The following is a 21,457-nucleotide window of genomic DNA, read 5'->3' as shown; positions in this document are numbered from 1 at the left end:
CATCCTGAGACTTTCCCTACTACATGTAGGCGAGTGTTTTTTCAGTAGAGTAGAATCCTCCTCAAATCCTCTAACAACTAAACGAGCTTTAATCTTCCTTTCACTGTTCTTAAACTTCTCAGTCAATATCTAACGAGATGCTGCAGTATTTTGTCCAACAAATGGAACTACTTCAAATACATCATTTTCATTAAGATTATCCAACTCAATTTGCTTAGCATCAACCACATCTTGTGATAATTCCTGGGTTTTGATCAAAAGAAGAGCCTGTTTTGGAAATGGCAATTCACACCATCCTTCTACATGATCCCAATTTACACAGATGGGCTTTTAATGTCCATCAATATGCACATTGATCCAATCTCGATACTGACCCGTTTGTTTAGGCTGTCTACTCAGAACTTTAGCCTGACTCCATTCAGCCTTATCACGCAGCTTATACCTCACATAAGAGTTCCTACTAGGTCTAACAGTATTATCTTTAAGATCAGTATCAGCAATATCATCTATCTCGTCACCCTGATGTGGACCACCATCAACAGAACAATCATTCAGAGATTCATCAAAGTCATCAACATTCTCAGTCTTCTTCCCATCTATCCTGCTATCCTGAACAATAGTTTTCTTCTTCTGGCTGACCTCACTAAAGGCAAGAGGAAGATCTGGCCTCACCTTCATCAAGTGACAGGGATGAACTCTGTAAGGAGCACCTCTATAACAAATAAGAACAAACTGCTCATAATCATTTGCAAATACTTTTTTTCCAGGCTTTAGCTTCTCAATTTGTGAGAAGGGAGTTAGGGTTAGGGTTAGGGTTAGGGTTTATTGCTAATCATTTGAAACGCCTCTACCGGTGGAACGCTGATAGTGCTGTCCAGGCATTTTTTGCATTTTTTTTTAGTGTACCTCCTCTGTGGCGCTAGCTCTTTAATCTCATTTTCTGACCATTGTATCAAATCTTCCCGTCATTTGGAGGGAGATAAATGCTTTCATGTTTTCCTGGAGTTTATAGAAACCGAAATGAACCATGATACTTGACCTTTCAGTTTTTAAACTTCAAATCAGAAATTATTCTAATTTCAACAGTTTCAAAGCCTTCAAAATCATTTGCAAATGATTATGAGCTATACATCACTAGTGGCTTTCTGTTGTATGATGCAATATCCTAACACGTATCCCTAATTCTAAACTTTTAACATTTACTGGAATTTTCCACTACTATAACCTTATGTAGAAAAAATGCCGTTTTAAACATTATTTTAACATAACTGCATCTAAATATTGTTCCACTGTTTTCTTACATTAGCCCCTTTTTACCTTAATTATGATGTAGATTATTAAAAAGTATTTATGGCAAATTTTAGAAGGCGACATACTGAATGTAAGCAATGTACAGTTGCAATCTGGAGGTATATAGCCATCTATCCAGATAATGAACTAATATGTACAAGGCGTGTTTGAATTAATTCCTACTTTATTTATGTCATTATATTTATTTATTTACAATTGGACGAATTAGTTCAACCAGGTCATTAAGGGCTAATTTCAAGAACAGATTTCTGAGAACCTACCTAATTCCGGACATCTTTTTCGTAGCAGTCATTTTGATACAATTTGTCAAAGTGAGGAATGGCCCAACTCAGCTTTTTTTTTTTTGTTGTTTTACTCATGTTCACCTCTTGCAAAGCATATCGCCACTTGGACGTAAGGGGCTACTCTTTGGGGCCATGTCTAGGAATCTAGGAAAGATTAACAAGATATTTTTTTATGTTACATTTAAACTTCTGCATATCAGTACAGCTAGGGAAGCAGGCAGCAGGAAGGGAATTCCAAAGTCTAGCTGTTCGAGGGAAGAAACTATTAGAATAGAAAGCTTTCTGGCATTTAGGGACAACAACAGTGAAGGAGTAAGATCTTATTGCTAAGCGGGTTTGTCGGGGATACGTACATCAGGGGAGTACGAGTGAAACATCAGAACACACATTCTGTTAAAATATTTGTAAAACATCACTAGTGGCTTTCTGTTGTATAAAATAAATCTTTCACAAAAAACACCGGTCTAGCTGAAGCCACAGTCAAAAGTTTTCCCACTCTTTATCTGTGCCTGAACCGAAATGTGGATTCCATGAACAAGGCTTCTTTCTTGGAACTGCACGCCTGTCGAACTCTCTTCTATTGGTTTGTTTTCCAGCTGACTACAATTTGGTTGTCTTCAAGTCCAACATAAACAAATTCTTGATGAACCGTCCCATTAAATAATCCAATTCACTAAATTTCTACTACTAAAGATTACTAAGAGATTATCCCATTGACTACTGTACACTCAATAACCCTTATCTTCGAGTGGCCTCCAGGCTTTGATAAGTGGTGACCACTTTGTAAAAAAAAAAAAAAAAAAAGGCACAATGATGCAACATTGCAGTGATGGGACAGGGGCTGGAGCTTAGTTGATAAAGTGGGACTGATTAGATTGACAACTCTTTTTTGGACTTTATCTAAGAGGGAGAGACTAGTGGCAGATGTACCAGTCCAGATGTGGTTACAATACTCCATGCATGGACGAATGGTAGCCTTGTAGAGGTACAGGATACTCTCATGAAGAGTGAGTAGCCTTCTAGCACGATAGAGGGAGCCCACCTTCTTTGCAGCAGATTTTGCAATGTCCTCAATGTATTTGTTCCAGTTCATATTGCCTGCAAATGTTAGGCTGAGGAGTTTGAAGGTAGAATTCTCATGTAGGGTGCTATTTGTCATGGGTATAGGGGGTTGGAGAGGCGTCTTGTAATTGTTAAAGGAGAGCAGCTTATTCTTACTAGCATTAAATGTTACCATCTATTTGCGGCCCCCATTTCACTATAGTCTGGGGGTCATTTTCTAACGATTCTGCCATTGTCTTAGATTTATGTACATTAGTTCTTCCCTCATGCATATTATAGAGCATTGTATCATCAACAAATATACCCATCTTAAACACAATATTATCAGGGAGGTCGTTTATGAATATCAGGAATAATAATGATTCAAGGATCGATCCCTGAGGCATTCCCGCATTAATGCTATGCTGCTTGAATGTACATCCATCAATGACACCCTGGATGGTCCTATTGTCTAAGGAGGATCTAATTATATTTAGTATATGTCCAGTTATACAATACAATTTAATTTTCATTAGCAGCCCTTCATGCCAGACTTTGTCAAAGGGCTTGGATATATCAAGGGCTACAACTCTGGCTTCTCCCACCTTATCCAGTACATGGTAAATGCGTTCAGAGATGTCTGTTAAAATATCTACAGTAGAACAACATTGCCTGAATCCATACTCATTCACATTTTAGAAGGTGCACACTCCCGGATATTACCCCCTCCTTTGTAAGTAGGCAGTCAGTTTATTTCTGATCACTTGAGATGTTTCTACTTGGGCATACTAACAAGTCCGTTCATGGCTACTTTTGTATAAGAGAATGTCCCTGCAGAGGAATCTGGTTTTTCCCATCTTACATCTTTGGGACACATTTTTACTGGGAAGCATTAAATAGAACCTGCAAATTAAATTTTTACAGGGAATTTTTTTATATTACTTACTAGGGGGCCTACCTGACGTTACTCGGGCTATAAAAGAACAAAATAGAAGTTAAAAAAATTATATTAAAACCTCTATCTCTCTATCTCTATCTTACTCTCTTTCTCCTTCCCTCGTTTTTCTATAATTCTCTTCACTACCCCAAGTTGACTACCAATTATTTCTTCTTCTTCTTCTTCTTCTTCTTCTTCTTCTTCCTTTTTGTAATTATTATTCATCCAGAAGATAAAAATCCAATCAAGAATATAGCAACTTTGTAGGTGTTTGTTTTGTAGTTTTTCTTTTCCTTTTAGCTGCACACACATATACACAGACATCTCTCCTTTATATAATAGATATTGTAAAATAGATAAGTGCATGGTAACAAAAAAAAACAAAAAAAAAAAACAACAACAACAACAAAACAAACAGGATTAACTTTTGATTGACTATATAATTTCAATCATTTATTTTTCTGATAATAGTGATGCTCAATCATCATCATCATCATCATCATCATCATCATCATCATCATCATCATCATCAGCAGCAGCAGCAGCAGCAGCAGCAGCAGCATATTCAGTTCAACATCTATTTTACATGTCGACATGTGTTGGACGTTTTTTTTTTTTTTTTTTAGATAATTGACTTCCAAATTAACCTATCTCTGGCCAGGTCTTTATTTTAAACTACATAATTGTAAATGTGATTTTTTTTTAACTCATTTCCTTTGTTGAGACAAGACTTTTATGCATCCGAACCCTAACGCCAAACCAATGAGGTGAATGAGGCCAAGTGCTTTTATCGAAACATCATCTCTAGTTGATTGTCTACCAAATCTAAACAGCACTTTGAAATAGCAAAGGAATTTTTTTTTAATTAAAGTCTTGGTTTGACTGACATATTTTTTTAAATGAAGTAGTAGTGATAGTAGTTGTGCTCCGATAATCTTCAGTCATTTGTTTTGGTTATAATATTGGAAGAAAATGGTGGTCTTCTCAATATCCAATAAAATTTTGTTAATAGAACTGACAGTTTCTGAATTTTTGAGATGAAGATTGGTTATTCGTATTATTTGGATTCATTGGACTACTGTTCTCATCTTCAGTGTGATTTTTCACAACGTTTTGGTCGATGTAACCTCTGACCTTCTTCAGGTGTATCTTGTCGAACTCGGGGATGTTTCTGTCGAATAAAGGGTTTCAGCTCGAAATCCCGTCCAAATTCCCGAGTTGAGAATAGTAGTCCGATGAATCCAAATAATATGGATAGAATTGACAGGTTAAATTTTTTTTTTTTTTTTACTTCAGTTCACCCCAAACAAAGCACATTGTCACTAAGGGCTATTTTGAATTTGAGGTGAAATTTATAGGAGCCATTCTAAATGAGTAGTTGTAAGAACAAGAGTGGTCCAAGTGTGAAACTAAGTGACAAGCAAACGTCCTCGTGTTACCCGGATAGAGAGATGATGGGATGGCATCCAGGAAACAAAGCCAGTTACTGGATGTCTTTGAGATGTCACTGTAATGTTACCTCTGCACTTGATGAGTTCAAAAGTTGGATGATAAGCAAAGCCTATTTACTCTTTAAGCAGTTGTAGGCCTGCAAACTTATTAGTTTTGTTCAAGTCTTCAGCTCTAGGAAGGTTGTTGACTAAGACTAAGGAGCCCCCCCCTCCCCCAGTGAACTGGTACCAAAACATCAAAGTTTTTCTTCTCCTAGATGGATGATCTGAAAACATTTATGGGTCCATCTAACCGAGAGGACTATTCATCTACCTGGGTTCTATGCTGGTATTTTTACACCCCTGCTTGGGAGGACATATATATTAAGTATCTACTTAAATAGAGTTTTTTGTCAACTATCCTGAATACTGGAAATAAATTCTCCTACTAATATGTATCTTTAAAGTTATCTAAATACAAACTTCATATAAAATATCAAACAGACAATTGGCAACGATGCTGTGAAACAAATTTCACAGTATAAAATAGGAAACTTTGAAAAGTTTCATTACTTTTATTATGGTAGCAAAAATATGTTTCGACCTTCTCCAGTCATTTGTTTCTCTGATAACATTTTTTTTTTTGGGGGGGGGGGGTCCTGTTGCAATCATGTGTCAGCCAATTCTTGTCTGCTGGTTAGAATGCTGATGAAATATTTCTTAATTAGCTGGGTTATTCATTCATTTGGCAATGATGATAACAATATTTTATAGATTTCAGCTAAGGGAAAGCGAATGAGAGTTAGGACAGACACAACAGACTACTGAAAGGAATAAAATACACACATGCACACAATGTCATTACAGCTTTGGAACTGAAAGAGGGCTGAAAATCCATCAGGGAAAAAAAATCAGAAAAAATACTTGAAGATATGAAAACACTTAACAGACCAACCCAAGAGGCTAACTATAGTGGTTAACAACACTGTGTGTGTTGTATGTGTGGGGTGAAGGATAGGGTGTCTGCTTATTTTGTATTAAATTTTCACTTTACGGCACCTCAGCCCTTTTGAGGGATTTATAAGAACGAAACAGAACATGCCTTTATATTTTGTCTCTGCATCTCTTGACTGTCGGCTCCCCTGGAACAAAAAATCATAACAACAATGCAAGTCTCATTTCTCTGGACAATTGGAACTTTATTTATTTTACAGTTGAAGTCACGCCCCTGTTCTCTGCCTATCCTTAGAAGGAGGGTGGGAATTTCTCCATTGATTTATCTGCCATACGTCGCTACCTCTTGCTGCTTTCACAAGAAGTGTCTCAGAATAATTGACAACTATGTCTCTCGGACTCAAATCGTTGACTCTAAACTCAAACTGAATTCTAACTGACTGACTACATATTTTAGGTATAGAGGAGAGATATGGGCCCCTACATTACTGACACATCATCATATGCTCAACACTCATCCTTGTCAAGGTTGTTCCAGTTTTAAGCCCAAGTCAACCAATTTGATTTTGTTTGACATTGTGATCCTGTCTGCACTGCCTGTGTAACCTCTGTTGGCTTGCTCTTCATTGCACGTATAGTTTACAAAAAAGTTAAGCACATTGATTTTCATCTCCTTTAATTGACCACATGACTATCGTATAGTTTTTCAATACACTTAAATATTTAGATATTTTATATTAGATATTTTAATTTGTCCAGAGTTTGTATATATTATTATAGAGTCGTGATTTCAAAAGTAAAAAAAAATGTATTTGGATACCATCAGATAGAATCGAAACTGAAAGCAAAACTAAGCATTCAAAGCTGGTGGCGTTACCACTGTACCAACGTGACACGCACACGAACTGATTAAAGATTAAAAATAAACGAAGATGAATGTACAAAATGTATAACGAATTTTTTCAATTTTGACTACTTTTTGACCCCTTAAAAACTATTTCAACCGACTAAAGACCCATAAAAGAATGGTCCATAAAAAATCCAATCATTTGAGGCCCCTAGTGCCGCTCTATGATTTTTACTTTTGGAAGAGATAGAGTTTGAATATATGGAGACAGACAGACAGACAGACAGACATTGTGCCTTTTATATATTAGATTATTGTGGAATCTTAGTCATGCTGGATTCATATTTGGATATGAACAACAGAAAAGATAATTTTGGCAGTTCCTCGTTATCAATGCTAACATGTGAGGGAGTTGATCTGGTAGGTGGAGTCTCATTTTCATTGAGGTAGGGGGGGGGGAACGGTTGGTGCGCAAAACAGCTGTCAAGAAGGAGGCCCCGAAATGGTGCACATTAACTCTTAATTAATCTACTACCAATATGCAGAGCAACTGTCTGCTTGCATTTGCCCTGCAAGTTGTTTGTACAAATCACCTGGTATGATTTTGATAATACAGTAGAACCCTAAAATATGGCATTAATCCATTCCAGGGTTGGGATTGAAAGGTGAAATCGCCGTATGGCAGGACCTAAGCAAAATTTTATACAGTACATATTAAAAATTAGTAGCAAAATACAGCACAGTATATAATACACATGTATATAATCAAATAACATTATAAATAACACCATAAAGCAGGGTAAATGCCATAACCAGGATCCAGGAAAACATGGTATTCCACATCCTAATCTGAAAAAACTATATCCTAGGGCCACAGTATCCTAGGATTCTACCATGACTACCGAGAGTAAAGAAAGCCAATGCACATGACAGCGTAACGTCACTTCCTGATTAACTTGTAGGTATAGACAGCTTCCAGTATTCAACCACGTGGTCACGTTAACAGGCAAAAAAATATGGCTACCGATTGTCCATGGCTACCAATATGTGTTACCGATTATCCATGTATGTTCTAAAGAGAAAGAACAATTCTCCATTTGGATAATAATTATTATAATTGCACATTGGGAGAATTTTAATCTAACAAAATATAGTAACTGAACTCGTTTTTGAAACTTTAATTCCTATCGGAGAAAGTTGAATATTTCATTTCATTTTTTTTTTACTGCAAAATAAACAATTTTTATATAATATTTTTCAATCCATTCTTTTAATTATAAATAAAACTTTTCACTGCGTATTTTCAAATATAGTTAGCATTTTTCACGGCAGTTTTTTTTTTTTTTACGATCGCTGAATTTTCAATATTTTAGCACCGGGCGTAATTTATTTCTTTGAAATATATTTAAAACTTCAAGTTTTTGTTTTTTTTATAACATTTTGATTGTAAATAATTTACATGACTGGTTTGTTTTATTATACACATAGATTAGAAAAAGTTGTCAAAAACAAATATATAACAAATAAAATATATCGATAAACATTGTATGATTTTTGAAGCGATTACACGTTTTAAAGTGAGTAAAACCTAGGTAGAAGAGTAACTTATCTTGCCTTTGATAACATTTATTTGGTATATATTTGATTTTTGACCATTTTTCGAATCTATGTGTATAATAATACAAACCCCTAAAAACATATCCAGTTAGATAGAAAAGTAACTTATCTTGCCTTTGATTACATTTATTTGTTATATATTTGATTTTGATAACTTTTTCGAATCTATGTGTATAGTAATACAAACCCAAAATTTTATTTAACTTGAAAATAATATTTAAAATATACATGCGTACACTGCACAAGCACTCTTATTATTATCATAATAATTATAGTAATAATAATAAAAAAACTAGCGTAGATGACATCGACTGGCGCCACTCCAACTAATTGTGAAGGGTCAGGGAGGATGGAAAGACCGAGGTGGGAGAGTACTAACCAAATCTCCACTGGAAGTGTGCAGTTCAAATCTGGTACCTTTGCGAGATATTTTGTCACCCAAACCCCAGGAAACACCAATAGCCGATGTCAACGAGAAATCAATGACAAACAGCTGTTGCGATAACATGCAATCATCTGCACAAGTGGTCAAGAGATGGAGAACACTGGAAATCTGAGGAGATTTGTTGTCACTTGGTCTCCAGAGAACACCACAAGTTACTGCCAGTGAGCGATCACTGATGATGGCCTGTGAGACAACTAATACGCTACACATTTTAATGAAAAACATGGGAAAAAATGGCCATAGTAGAACAGAAAACCAAAATTTTGAATATAATTTTTGTATTTAAAGTAATAGTTATTCAAATATTTCAACATATAATCTTGTGGGCAAAATCCAGCTTCCCAATAAGGGGCACTCTGAATAGGTGTTAAGAGAGTAAACTTAGTACCCTGAGTTATGCCCCTTTGGTTTGAGAACTCTCTCCTTAAGGAGTCATGTTTCTTCCTTTTCCGGTGTTAACCTTCTTAAAAATAAAGACGTTGATAACCTATCTCCGCGTGTGGACCTTCCTTCTTTTACTGACTGCCACATACATTTAACATGTCTACTTTAACAATAGGAACAAAAATAATCTCAGTCATGAAAGATTTCTCCTTCACCGGCTGAGGACAGAAAAGGTAAAGTGTAGCATCAAAACAGATACTACACTGTGATCTTGTTCTGAAGGCCAAAAAATATTTGTGTTTAATGTTTCTTTGTTTGTTCCCTAAATTCATAATTCAGTTTTATCAGTATTAAATTGTTTATTGCTTTAAAATTACTTAATTTTACATAGATAATATTTATATTTTACATTGAATAAAGTTCATTTTCAGTATTAATCGAACTGTGTTCCTTTTTCTTTTTAAAAATGTTTTATTGCTCTTTTTCAAATGGCCCTCATATAGTACTGACAGTCTGACAAATCTTACCTACATTGCCTGCGGTCATTTTTCAGTTAACAGGCCTTCTTCTTACTCTCGGTGGCCATGGTTCTACTGTATCTGTGGCACTTGTTGCGATATATGATAGCCAATTCTTGTCTGTTGAGTAATAAAATGATTTGCCAAGGAAGTGCTTCAATCCTCAGTTGTCACAGGTGGAAAATGCTGAAAGGAAGAAGTACAGAAGACATACAAAACTGAAGTGATGATAATACATGTATTGAATTATTAAATTAAGCAATAATAACGAACAGTCCGTGCAAAACTGATTGTGTTTGTGGCTTTATAAGTCCAACTATAAAGTTCTTTAATGTCCCGGCCCTGTCGGTGGGGCATTAGAATACGCCGACTGCCCCCCTGCAGAGGGTAAAAGTCCCTCAATGGGGGTCCTGGATACGACCTTAAACTATATCCAGTGGTGAGGCCCCAGCTTGTGGGCTTTGGGGAGTGTGGAGCCACCCTTTAATTACCATTGCTCCCAGGTCCACTCTGACCCGGAGTGGTAGTACCTGTTAGGGTCCCAACTATGGGTTAAATAGAAACCGATGTGAAAACAATAAATATATTCTATTAAAAAAATTTTTCTTCAAAATCTTTGGATTCGGCATTAAATAACCTGAAAAGGGTTGATATGCCGTAATACAAAAATAACCAACCAACATCTTTAATGTCCAAGAAATAGACGCCCCTCTAGAATGTTCAGGGTTAGATAGTAGTATTTAAATTAAGGAGAGAGAGAGAGAGAGAGAGAGAGAGAGAGAGAGAGAGAGAGAGAGAGAGAGAGAGAGAGATTCTCTCACTTGTTGACAATGAAGCTTCCCATTCATGAAGGAGGAAGAATAAGGGCTTTTTTGCATTCAGCTGGACAAATAAGGTGTCTGCTGATTGGTCAAGGAGACAAGGTTTTTTTATTTTTTTTATAAAATAGAAGGGATGGGTGAAAAGAATATTATTTATGAAAGAAAAGGAAGTAAATCCTTTTTTATAGTCCTGGGAGTGGGGTGGGGGAATTTTTCTTGGTGGATTAGGCTTAGAGTTAGCCTTATAGTAGATTGCTTTTGTCTACTGAGAAACCATGGCCAGGGTTAATCTGATTTGTTCATGGGGAGTCTTGATAGCAGTGCTTTGACTGATAAGTGTCCTTTTAGCAAGCTACGGTTCTTCTCTTTTGTTTTGATGTTGAGTTTTAAGTTAATATAGCAATACAGAGTGACTGTTTTTGATTAATGGAAGCTGCATCTCGATAACCAATCAAAATTCAAGTAATTTAGCCAATCAAAATCGAGTATTTTGCAAAAATCTTTTCCATGCTTCTACAGCATTGTTGTTTTGTTGCTGCTTGCTGCTGGTGGTTTTGTTATCTCTTTGCTTGGAATAGGATTCTACCAGCAGGCATCATCTATTAGTTAGGAAAGAAAATTAATAACTTAGACATAGATTTTGCCACTGATTATATAACAAAGTTGTATCAGAGGGTGGTCAGTTCCGGTTGAAGGGTTTCCCCTGGCCGCCAAAGTCACCAGAATCTAGGCCATTGTTAAGATGGCTTGCTCCCTGTTGACTGAAATATATCCCTGGCCCTGTACAATTCTAAACTGTTCACCTTCCCAGGCTTTGGCTTCTCAACCTTTGAGATGGATTTCAATGACTAATGGTAACAAAAATTAAAAAAGAAAACGATATAGCAATTTTTTTTTCTTACTTTAAGAAACAATATTGAAAATTGCAAATCCCACTTGACCTAGTGTCACATCTTCTAGACGTGAGAGGGAGATTCACATCCATAAGGTCGTCAGTCATGTGGCCCAGGCAGGAGGGGAGGTGGATAGTGTAAAATAAGACCAGGTCAATACAAGAGCATTACTGTTTCACAAAATACTGACCAGATCATTTGAATTATTTTGACTGACTCATATATCAAAAGATAAAGAAAGGAGTATTTGTGCCTAAATGAAATCTATCTATTCATGCCCGTCACAGATACAATGGGTTTCTGTTTTTTTTTTTTTTTTTTTTTTTTTTTTTAAAGTTTTGACTGAGCTACTTGCTGTTATCCATGAATTAAATCAAGAGTGCTTGTTAGGACAGAGTCGACAGATCGATTAAAATTTTTTTTTTTAATATATTGTTTGTTAAAAATCAACAAAAAAAAGTTTAAACAGTATATGACTGTTTAATACAACAAATAAGACGTTCAAGAATGTTGTCATTCTTATGCATATTTCGCCATAAAAACTCAATTATGTCGGATTGGAACATACCGTGTTTTATTATACTGTTTCCCCTTTTCTTTACTTAAATTTGACCCGACGCTAATTTAGGACAAACAGAATTATCTGCCCTTCGTAAAATTTAAAAAAAAAAAAAAAAAATCTTAGCCCTCGCTAATTTAGGACATTACCCAGAACTCCTTACTCAGAGTTGTGATTTCGGCGCCCTAAATTCTCACATGAACAACAAAATAAATAAAGTAAATAAATAATAATAATAAAAAAAAATGAACGTATTTCTTAACCGGGAATGACCTAGCAATTATTAGTTACACAGAGAAAAAAATTGATCCGTAAAAAAAAGTGAAGAAAAAAAAGTGTGGAGGCAAATAATAAAATAAGCGCCAAATGCATCTAAAGAAGAAAAAGGGTATGATATGCAAGAAGAGAAACAGTAGTCTAAATAATCCTCCCCCCAAACAACGAATTGTTCGTTGCCGAGCATATATTCAAAGGGGGACTACTTTGTCATGTTTAAAATAAGAGTTAAGTCCCTTGTATCGAAAACTATACACATTCATAGATCGATGAACAAGGGAATTCATGTTGCATGCTTACAAAGAAAGGAATATATTTCGATTTTATGCCTTCAAAACAATCGAAAGTTTATTTAATAATTTATTAAATATTTAAAATTTTTAGATATTAAATATGAAAAATACACTGCGTATCAAATTATTAACGAGATAACATTTTTTTTTTTATTCGTTTCAGAAACTTACTGGTAGTTTCGTATCAAAAGCTTCGGAAACGTTGGCAATGCCGATCTGCGCGTATTCTGAAATTTTCGTACTGTTCCGCGCAATGTAAACAACTTGCCATCGTAATTGCTGAATCCACGGTATTTGAGGTGTGGCAAATTATTAACAAGGCAGTTTGTTTCGTCGATAAAAATGGGTCGTAAAGGTGGTTTAAGTAGTTCTGAAAAAAGTACTATTACAGAACAGCTAGCAAAAGGTAAAACTACCCTCGAAATATCGAAAATGATAGGAAGGTACCATCAAACTGTGAAGAACTTTGTCAAGAACCCTACAAAGGTACGTAAGAGAGCTGATAAAGGTAAATCTAGAGTTGTTTCACGCCGTTCTCTACTCCAAATTAAACATGAAGTTGTTAATAACCCTTGGCAAACAAGTCGAGAAGTCTTTGACCAAGCCGGATTGAAGAATGTCTCAAAAAGTACTCGATGTCGCCTTCTGAAAAAGGTGGCAAAGTCTGTTAAGCCTGTGACAAAGTCTCGATTAAAGCAACATCACATACAAAACCGATTGAAATGGACAGAGGACAAAATGAAAACGGATTTTTCCAAAGTTTTGTTCACGGATGAAGTGCTAGGTGTGTCAGAACTTTTGACGCCCTTATATAATAATAAAAATAAAAATAAATATAATAAATAATATATATATATATATATATATATATATATATATATATATATATATATATATATATATATATATATATATATAAAGCAAAACAAAAAACTCGTAATCGCTCTTTTTAAAGCAGGTTGTTTAATTTCTTTATGGAATATACTTCCAAAATAAACTATTAAAGTTTTAAAAAAAATAATAGAAATATTTTTTTTTTAAACTGTTTATAAAGTGCATGCGCGCGCTCATGCAGCTATTTTTTTCTACGTAATGAAATGAATTGAATTTTACGAGTTAAATTTTTTTTTAATTTTTTCAATTTAAAAATCTATCAAAATTTTTCTATTGGTTCAATTTTTACGATATTTGCAGGTTTAATGGGAAATTTTATGCTCTTTCCAATAAACCGAATATAATATTCTAAACAAGCGTTTTTTTTTTTTTAATTTACCCTCCCCCCCATTTTGAAATGTCTATTAAAATGCAAATAATTAATCTTCTCACCTCAGATTTATATATCACAAATTGAAGGTAAAAGATCAATAAATAAAATAATCTAATTTAAAACAAAAACAAGAATAGTTGGCCGACGTACACGAGTGCTACCCCACTAGCGAAATACGCATCAGCTCCGATGTTGAACGTTGTTCGATTGAGGGAGGAGTCATTATTTTTAGAAAAAAAGAATTTTTGTGAGTGTGTCTTTTTGGATGGATATATATTTTTTTTTTTTTGCCGGAGTTTATGTAATTATTAACAGGAAAATTGGTGAAAGTCAAAATGGAATCCGCGCTATTTTTAAATATTTTCAAGTTTAATTAAAGTTTTACAGTACCTGCGTTATTTATTTTTATTTTTTTTTCAAGTTTGCTTGAACTTTACTTTTTTTTTTTTTTGCCGGATTTAACAAACAAACAAAATGAAAACAAAACAAACGTTTGGTGCTTATGCACTTATGTTACCGTTATTTTTTTAATGGTTTAAGTGCCTCCCCCAATGTTTGAATTGTTTTTTTTAAAGGAAAATTGGTGAAAGTCGAAATTAGCACTAGTGGAAAGAAACAAGCTTTAACGTGTACATACCTCTCATGAAATATCGTAGATGAAAACAGTGAAATGTTATTTGGTGCTAGTGCCATATTGATCCGCGCTATTTTTAAATAGTACTTTCAAGTTTAATTAAAGTTTTACGATACCTGTTTTTATTAAATTGTTAGGTGAGAGTACAGAATAGGTACACAACACTCTCCCGTCCCCATGTTAAGAATGGCTTTCTAAATAATGTCATTATTTCAGCACGGCTTTCATTTTGTTTGTTAAATCCGGCCAAAAAAAAAAAAGTAATGTTCAAGCGAACTTGAAAGTTTTATTTTTTATTTAAAAAAAAAAATAATGCAGGTATCGTAAAACGGTAATCTCCAAAAATACCGTTAGGGCTTACAACATGGCCGCCAGAAGAGTCACGTGATCACGTGACTCTTCTGGCGGCCATGTTGTAAGCCCTAACGGTATTTTTGGAGATTACCCGTAAAACTTGGTGAAAGTCAGAATGGAATCCACGCTATTTTATAAATAATATTTAAAAATAGCGTGGATTCCATTCTGTTAATAATTACATAAACTCCGGCAAAAAAAATATCCATCTGAAAAAATAAAATAAAACAGATAAACTTATAACAAAAATCATGCACAAATTTTAAGCCAAACTAAATAAATAAAACAAACTGGGTCACACACGCAAAAATTCTTTCCTTGTAAAAATAATGATTTCTCCCTCAATCGAACAATGTTCAACATCGGAGCCAATACGTATTTCGTTAGTGGGGTAGCACTTGTGTACGTTGGCTAAATAGTTTTGTGCAAATTTACCTGTAAAGTCAAAAGTTTAAAACCTTTTTTTTTTAAAAAAAACATTGATTTTTTTTTTTTCTTAAGTGGAACCTCATAATTTGAAAATATTGTTTAGTAAATATTAGACACTTACATGAATTTTTTTCTATTTCATTCAATGTTTTTTTTTTAGATATTAAAAAAAATTCATTGAATAAAGAAGAAATAAAATATTTTAAATCAAAAACTCATGTATTTCTTTAAGAGAATTAAAAAAAAAAATGGAAAATTTGTCGAAGGGTTTGTTTATAAAAGTAAACTTACTTATGAGTGAAATGTGATCATTTTTCAAGTACGGTGACCCATAACTGACTAACTTTGTTGTTGACAGCAAACACATGTCAGAAATACAAAGGGAAGATAAGGCACATGTCAGAAAGTCAAAGGGAATACAACCAAAAATAATTACACTTTTTTAACGCACAAGTCACCACGATGGCTCACATGCACGCGCACACGCACTTCTGTGTTTTGTATTTCATTCTCTGCTTTTTGTTTTACAATTAATACAAGTTTTATATATACAGGGTGGCCCAAAAAAGCACAAAAGCTAAATGGAGGCCATCTAGAACATATGCTGTAGAACGGAGAAAAAAAAAAGGCCAAAGACCCTAGTGTTTTGATATGATGTTTTGAATATAATAAACTAGTTATGACCAAAGTTTCATTTCATTTGGACAAAACATTAAGAAACGGGGCCTAATTGGAGTTGGGGCCCGTTTTTTTTGGGGGGGGGTCACCCTGTATATCAATATTTTCATTTGATATATTTTGACTCCTGGTCACGATGACGATGCAAGTGTTTTGTTTTCTCTATTTCATCCTTTGGCTCCTTTTGGCTTCCTCATCTTTAAAGAATACTTCTTCTCTGCCAAAATGGTAAGTTCAATTTTTTTTTCCACACCTGACTATTACTTTCTTTAACTGATGAGAAAGTTGTAGTTTAAATTTTTGTTGCTTTTTTAAACTCTTTATTTGAGTAAAAATAAACCATTAATTTTTAAGGTACTTCTACACATAGTCGCCGAAACTGGAGACGCCATTTTATTTCACGCATCTGCTGTCCAAATCCAAGGGAGAAATCATTATTTTAAACTATAATTGAAGTTGGAAAAAAAAAAAAAAAAAAAAAATTGAACTAGATATTAATTACTTCCGGAAAGAACTATGAAAAAAAGTAAATAAAGAAAGTGAAAGAGAACATATATTCATAATTGTTTAATTGGAAATGTTTCGATTTAATGAAAACGGGGAAAGTTTTTCATGAAACGTTAGAAAATGCAAATGACATATTCATAATTGTCTAAACTGGGCGAGTGCCATTTAAAAAACAAAACATTTACTGCATACAAATTTATCAAAATATAATTGTAAAAACATTTATTGAAAAGTTTGCATAAGAAAATATAATTTTAATGAAACCATTTTGGGGTTGTGTACACATAGAATCGAAAAAGTTGTCAAAAAAACAAATATATAACAAATAAATGTTATCAAAGGCAAGGTAAGTTACTTTTGTTGTAAGTGTTTTTATTTAATGTAACATGTTTATTCAGGTCGAAAAACATACAGTGTTTTCTGAGGTATTGGAAAGTTAAAAATGGCGCCCGATTCTCTCTTTGACACGGTAAGTTTGTGAAAAGGAGTTAAAAATAAAAAAACTAGACAAAATACTGTTAAAAACCCACCAAATATATGTCAGTCTATTTCACGGTAACATATATTGAGTGACTTTATAACAGTATTTTGTCTAGTTTTTTATTTTTGACTCCTTTTCCCAAACTTACCATGTCAAAGAGAGAGTCAGGCGCCATTTTTAATTTTCCAATACATTGGTAAACACTGTATGCTTTTCGAGCTTAATAAACATGTTACATTAAATAAAAACACTAAAAACATATCCAGTTAGGTAGAAAAGTAACTTATCTTGCCTTTGATAACATTTATTTGTTATATATTTGTTTTTTGACAACTTTTTAGAATCTATGTGTACAGTAATACAAACCCCAATTTTGTAATGAAAGCAACATTGGATTTTTATAAAATATTTTTTGTTTGTTTTTTTTTTGTTTTCGAATAAATAAATAATTTTAATGAAACATTTTTTTTTTAATTAAAGCAACTTTGAATGGTCAACAACAAATGAATTTAAATGAAACCGAAAAATCATTATCTAGTTTAATTTTATTTATTTCTTGCCTCGGTCATAGTTTCAAATACTGATTTCTCCCTTGGATCTTCCACGACAGGTGCGTGAAATAAAATAGCATCCCCAGTTTCGGCAATAAAGTGTAGAAGTACCATTTTTAAATCATGAATTGGAAGTAATAATAATACTGAAAGAAATAAGATCAAAAACCTATATAAATTTCATTGCTGAAACGTTTTATACCCAATTTCTAAACAAGAAATATTTTTCAGTAGAATTAATTAAAAATTAATAATTTTCATAACTAAATTTTTCTTTTTTAACCATTTGCTTTTTGGGGATTTAAATTCTTTCGATTTTCATAAATTTTATCTAATCTAAAAAATTAAGATTCAATTTTGAAAAGAATTCTTTTTCCATTATTTTCAGTCTCAACAACCTACATTTTTGGCCTCAATTTTACACAAATTTGAAAAAGTTGAAGGCAATGAGCCAGTCTTGACTGGTCCTATATTTTATATATTGATGCAACATATTTCCATGATGAAAATTTCAGAGTGGGCCACCGAAAAAAAATGTAGCAAATAGTTTTCCTGTAGTTCCATTTGCTACTGTATCCAATGTTGCAAGGAAATTGAAAAACTACAAGAAATTTTTATTCAAATCGAAGTCTGGGGAATTAATGAATTTATGCCAGAAACCTGTGCATAAAATGTTTCAACCCAAGTCCTCTCGCACCAGCACCACCATCAGTACCTCAAGCAGCACCAGCACCACCACCACCAGTACTGTAAGCAGTAGCACCACCAGCACAACAAAAACCTGTCCCAACACTTGTGATGCATCAGCGCTGATGCAGACAATTTGTACTAAAACAGCCGCCAAAAAAAAAAAAAGTTCAAAATATATTTTGAGAAAACTATTTTACATTTGCAAAATGCATTATGTGGCAACTAAAAATTTGCCATGATTGGTAGAATCTACTTGCAAATTTTTTGGTATTAAAGTTAAAATTTTTTCCCAAAACTGCAGTGTTCAAGATGCCAGCAGAGTTAGGTTTTATTGCAGACTATATGACTGTGGATAAAATCCTTAACTCTGCTGCGTCTATTCTGATTTTTGACGCCACCACAAAGGATGGTGAACATATTAATAATGTCATGATAACAACGCCTGAGTCAACCCATGTCATAGCCGTCCAGAGTGTACCTGGTGGTTATGCAAAGGATTATGCAAATCATATGAACGACTGCATTAGTAAATTGGCTCAAGTTACACTCTATAATTTTTGGTGAATCTGCAATTAGCATAAAAAAATAATTGAAAAAATTGGCTCGTGTTTGACAGACAGAGCAGCTGTCAATCACCGTACTGTAGAGATATTGGAATTGCAATGGGAAATGCAATTAATAGAGCTCAATTGCAACATACATCCTTTGGAAGCAATTACAAAGGACGTATGTCTGCAATTGAAGCATTTCGAGGATGCTAGTGTTAGTGAGTTAGTCCTTAGTGGCAAGGATTGTATAGGGCATTAGATAATTATGAAAATGTCTTCTCTTAGATATAATAATACTTTGGGTTCAATTAAAGAGTTTAAGGATTTCATAGGAAGTAAATTTTCAACTAAGGTAGTTCCTAGATATAGAGGTAATAGAATTAATATAATTTTTCATTTAGCTTTGGTTTACTTTACACATAGAGAAGACTTTTTATTATTTTTAAGGAGATTTAGGAATACTAAATCTTTGTGCAAATATTTAGAAGCTGCCTTTGGGAATGAAGTAGCATATTTAGAGTTACAGGTTTTAGGTGTTATAGGTAAGCTTCTTTCAGGTCCTTGGATGAAAACTTTTTACACATCCCTTAAAGATCAGTGTACAGTCACAGATGGGATCCGGATAGTGGAAGGTGTAGTTGATAAGTTAAAGATTTCATTTGAAGATCCCATAAAAGTGTTGGAAAGCACTTTTGATTTTTTTGGGAATCCAATTGACTTGGATGAGGACTTAGGTAAATTTATGAGGCGTCCTCCTTTCCAAAATTGTGACTTGTTTACGTCGATGATGAAAAAGTCTTTGGATGACACCGATGATAGCTTTTAAAGGCAGTATACAGCTAGTTTTGCTAGGGTAGATAGATTAAGAGAGGATGCTCTGGTCTCAGCTAGGTTACACACTATGGAAGCAGAAAGTGTCTTTGGTGAGTATAGTGGTAGGAAACAGTCCTCATCTACGTTAGATACTTTTACAATAAGCAATCTCATCAAAGTAAATAGAAATAAGGTTTTTGATGTCCTCCATGGTGAAAAAATAGATGTAGAATTTCTGGATAAGTTAATAAGTTTAGTAATTAAACAGAGCACAGAAGACCATAAACTAAATACGCAATATAAAAAATCATTACATAAAACTGTTAAGAGAAAAATTTCAGATAAACATAGAAAACAATTAGGAGTAGAATTAAAAAACCTAGAAAGAAATCATCCATCTCTTCCAAATAACCTATTGATAGAGAAGTTCCCAGATCATGTAGAAATTAGGGATATTTTGTTAGGCAGCATCATAGGTAGAAGTATTTTACATATCTGGGAGGATAAAGAATTCAATGGTCTACTAATTAGTTTTGAAAATAACAAGTATACTGTTGAATATGATAAAGAAAATGAATTAATGGAAGAGGTGGTATTAACTAAATCTGAATTAGCAGCAGACTATACAAATAACGAATTAATTTTTATCTAACCTTAGGTTTATAGAAATTTTTTTACATCCTTGCCATTTCTTTTTTGCATAATTACAAAATAAATTTAGTTTTAGTAAAAATCTTAGTCCTAGTAAAATTGAAAGTAATTGCTTTTTCCATTGTTTAATTCACATATATAACTGTTATTGTTAATTGTACTTAAAAATCAGTACAAGAAAATTTTATTATTTCCTTGTTAAAAAAAAAAAATGATTTCATCCTGAATTTAATCTCTGTACAAGAAAATTTAAATTATTTTCTTGTTAAAAAAAAATTATTGAAAACTTTTTATCCTGAATTTAAAATCTGTTCAAGAAAATTGAGATTTTCTTGTTTAAAAAAATTTATTTAAAACCTTTTATTCCGAATTTAAAATGTCTGCTGGAAAATTTTAATTATTTTCTTGTTTAAAAAAAGATTATTGAAAACTTATCCTGGATTTAAAATCTGTCCAAGAAAATTTAGATTTTCTTATTATTTTGTTTAAAAATTTTTTATTTAAAACCTTTTATTCCAAATTTAAAATGTCTGCTGGAAAATTTTAATTATTTTCTTGTTTTAAAGGCATTTTCAAACATATCTTTTTTTTTCTGAATTTAAAATAAAATCAATTTCTTTTTTTTTTTTTTTTCAATAAATTTAAATTGAATTTTTTTGTGTCTTTTTGCTTCATTCCTCATATCTTTGAAAAATTTATAAGAAATTATTTTTGAGTAAAATCTTAACTACATTTAAAATTTAAGAAATGTCAATCCTAAAATTTTCTTTTAATATTTTGTGTATATACATAAACATTTATTTACTTTTTTTTTAAACTGAATAAAATATGCTCATAGTATAAAAAAAACTTGTTGTTTGTTGTTATTATTACATTAAATGTTTGTTTCTTCATAGTTACTACCGGGATTACTTTTGAAATGTATTTGGTCTAATGTGTTGTTTTTACGCTTTTGAAATAATTAATTATGGCACTTTTCGGCCTCCATAATTGTCAACTGGAAGAAAAGGAGACAAACATGCTCTGTAACCATCTGATAATAGAATTTAAAATCGTGGTCTTTTCAAATGCTTGCTTAAAGAATTCTTTTATTTAAAAAGTACATGGAATATAAAATATAAATATGGACAAATTCTTATGAATGAAGAATGATTAGTATTTTTTATAGGTAAGTGATTTTTTGGAATTTATATATTTTTATTATATTTGGAGTAAGTTAAAATTCGTTGAATTTCTTTAAATCT

At 33.1% G+C, this 21,457-nt stretch overlaps 1 protein-coding gene across 2 annotated transcripts; it reads left to right on the top strand.

The window, feature by feature from the left end:
* Positions 1 to 12,290: 12,290 nt before the first annotated feature.
* On the top strand, positions 12,291 to 21,062 carry LOC145268295 (uncharacterized). 2 transcript variants are annotated; one of them, XM_080123708.1, is made up of 3 exons: positions 12,294 to 13,096; positions 16,178 to 16,200; positions 17,900 to 21,062. In XM_080123708.1, the coding sequence occupies exons 1-3, from the start codon at positions 12,953 to 12,955 to the stop codon at positions 17,970 to 17,972; spliced, it is 240 nt and encodes a 79-aa protein (XP_079979834.1). In that variant the 5' UTR covers positions 12,294 to 12,952; the 3' UTR covers positions 17,973 to 21,062. The 2 variants fall into 2 exon arrangements, with proteins under 2 accessions (XP_079979833.1, XP_079979834.1); XM_080123707.1 differs by lacking the exon at positions 16,178 to 16,200 and having other exon boundaries at positions 12,291 to 13,096.
* The last annotated feature ends 395 nt before the right edge of the window (positions 21,063 to 21,457 follow it).

This window comes from Euprymna scolopes, chromosome 43 (assembly GCF_053919585.1).
Source record: "Euprymna scolopes isolate OS-2025 chromosome 43, ASM5391958v1, whole genome shotgun sequence".
Taxonomy (NCBI): domain Eukaryota; kingdom Metazoa; phylum Mollusca; class Cephalopoda; order Sepiida; family Sepiolidae; genus Euprymna; species Euprymna scolopes.
Note: the sequence above shows the minus strand (reverse complement) of the source record. Positions and strands in the feature narration are given on the sequence as shown.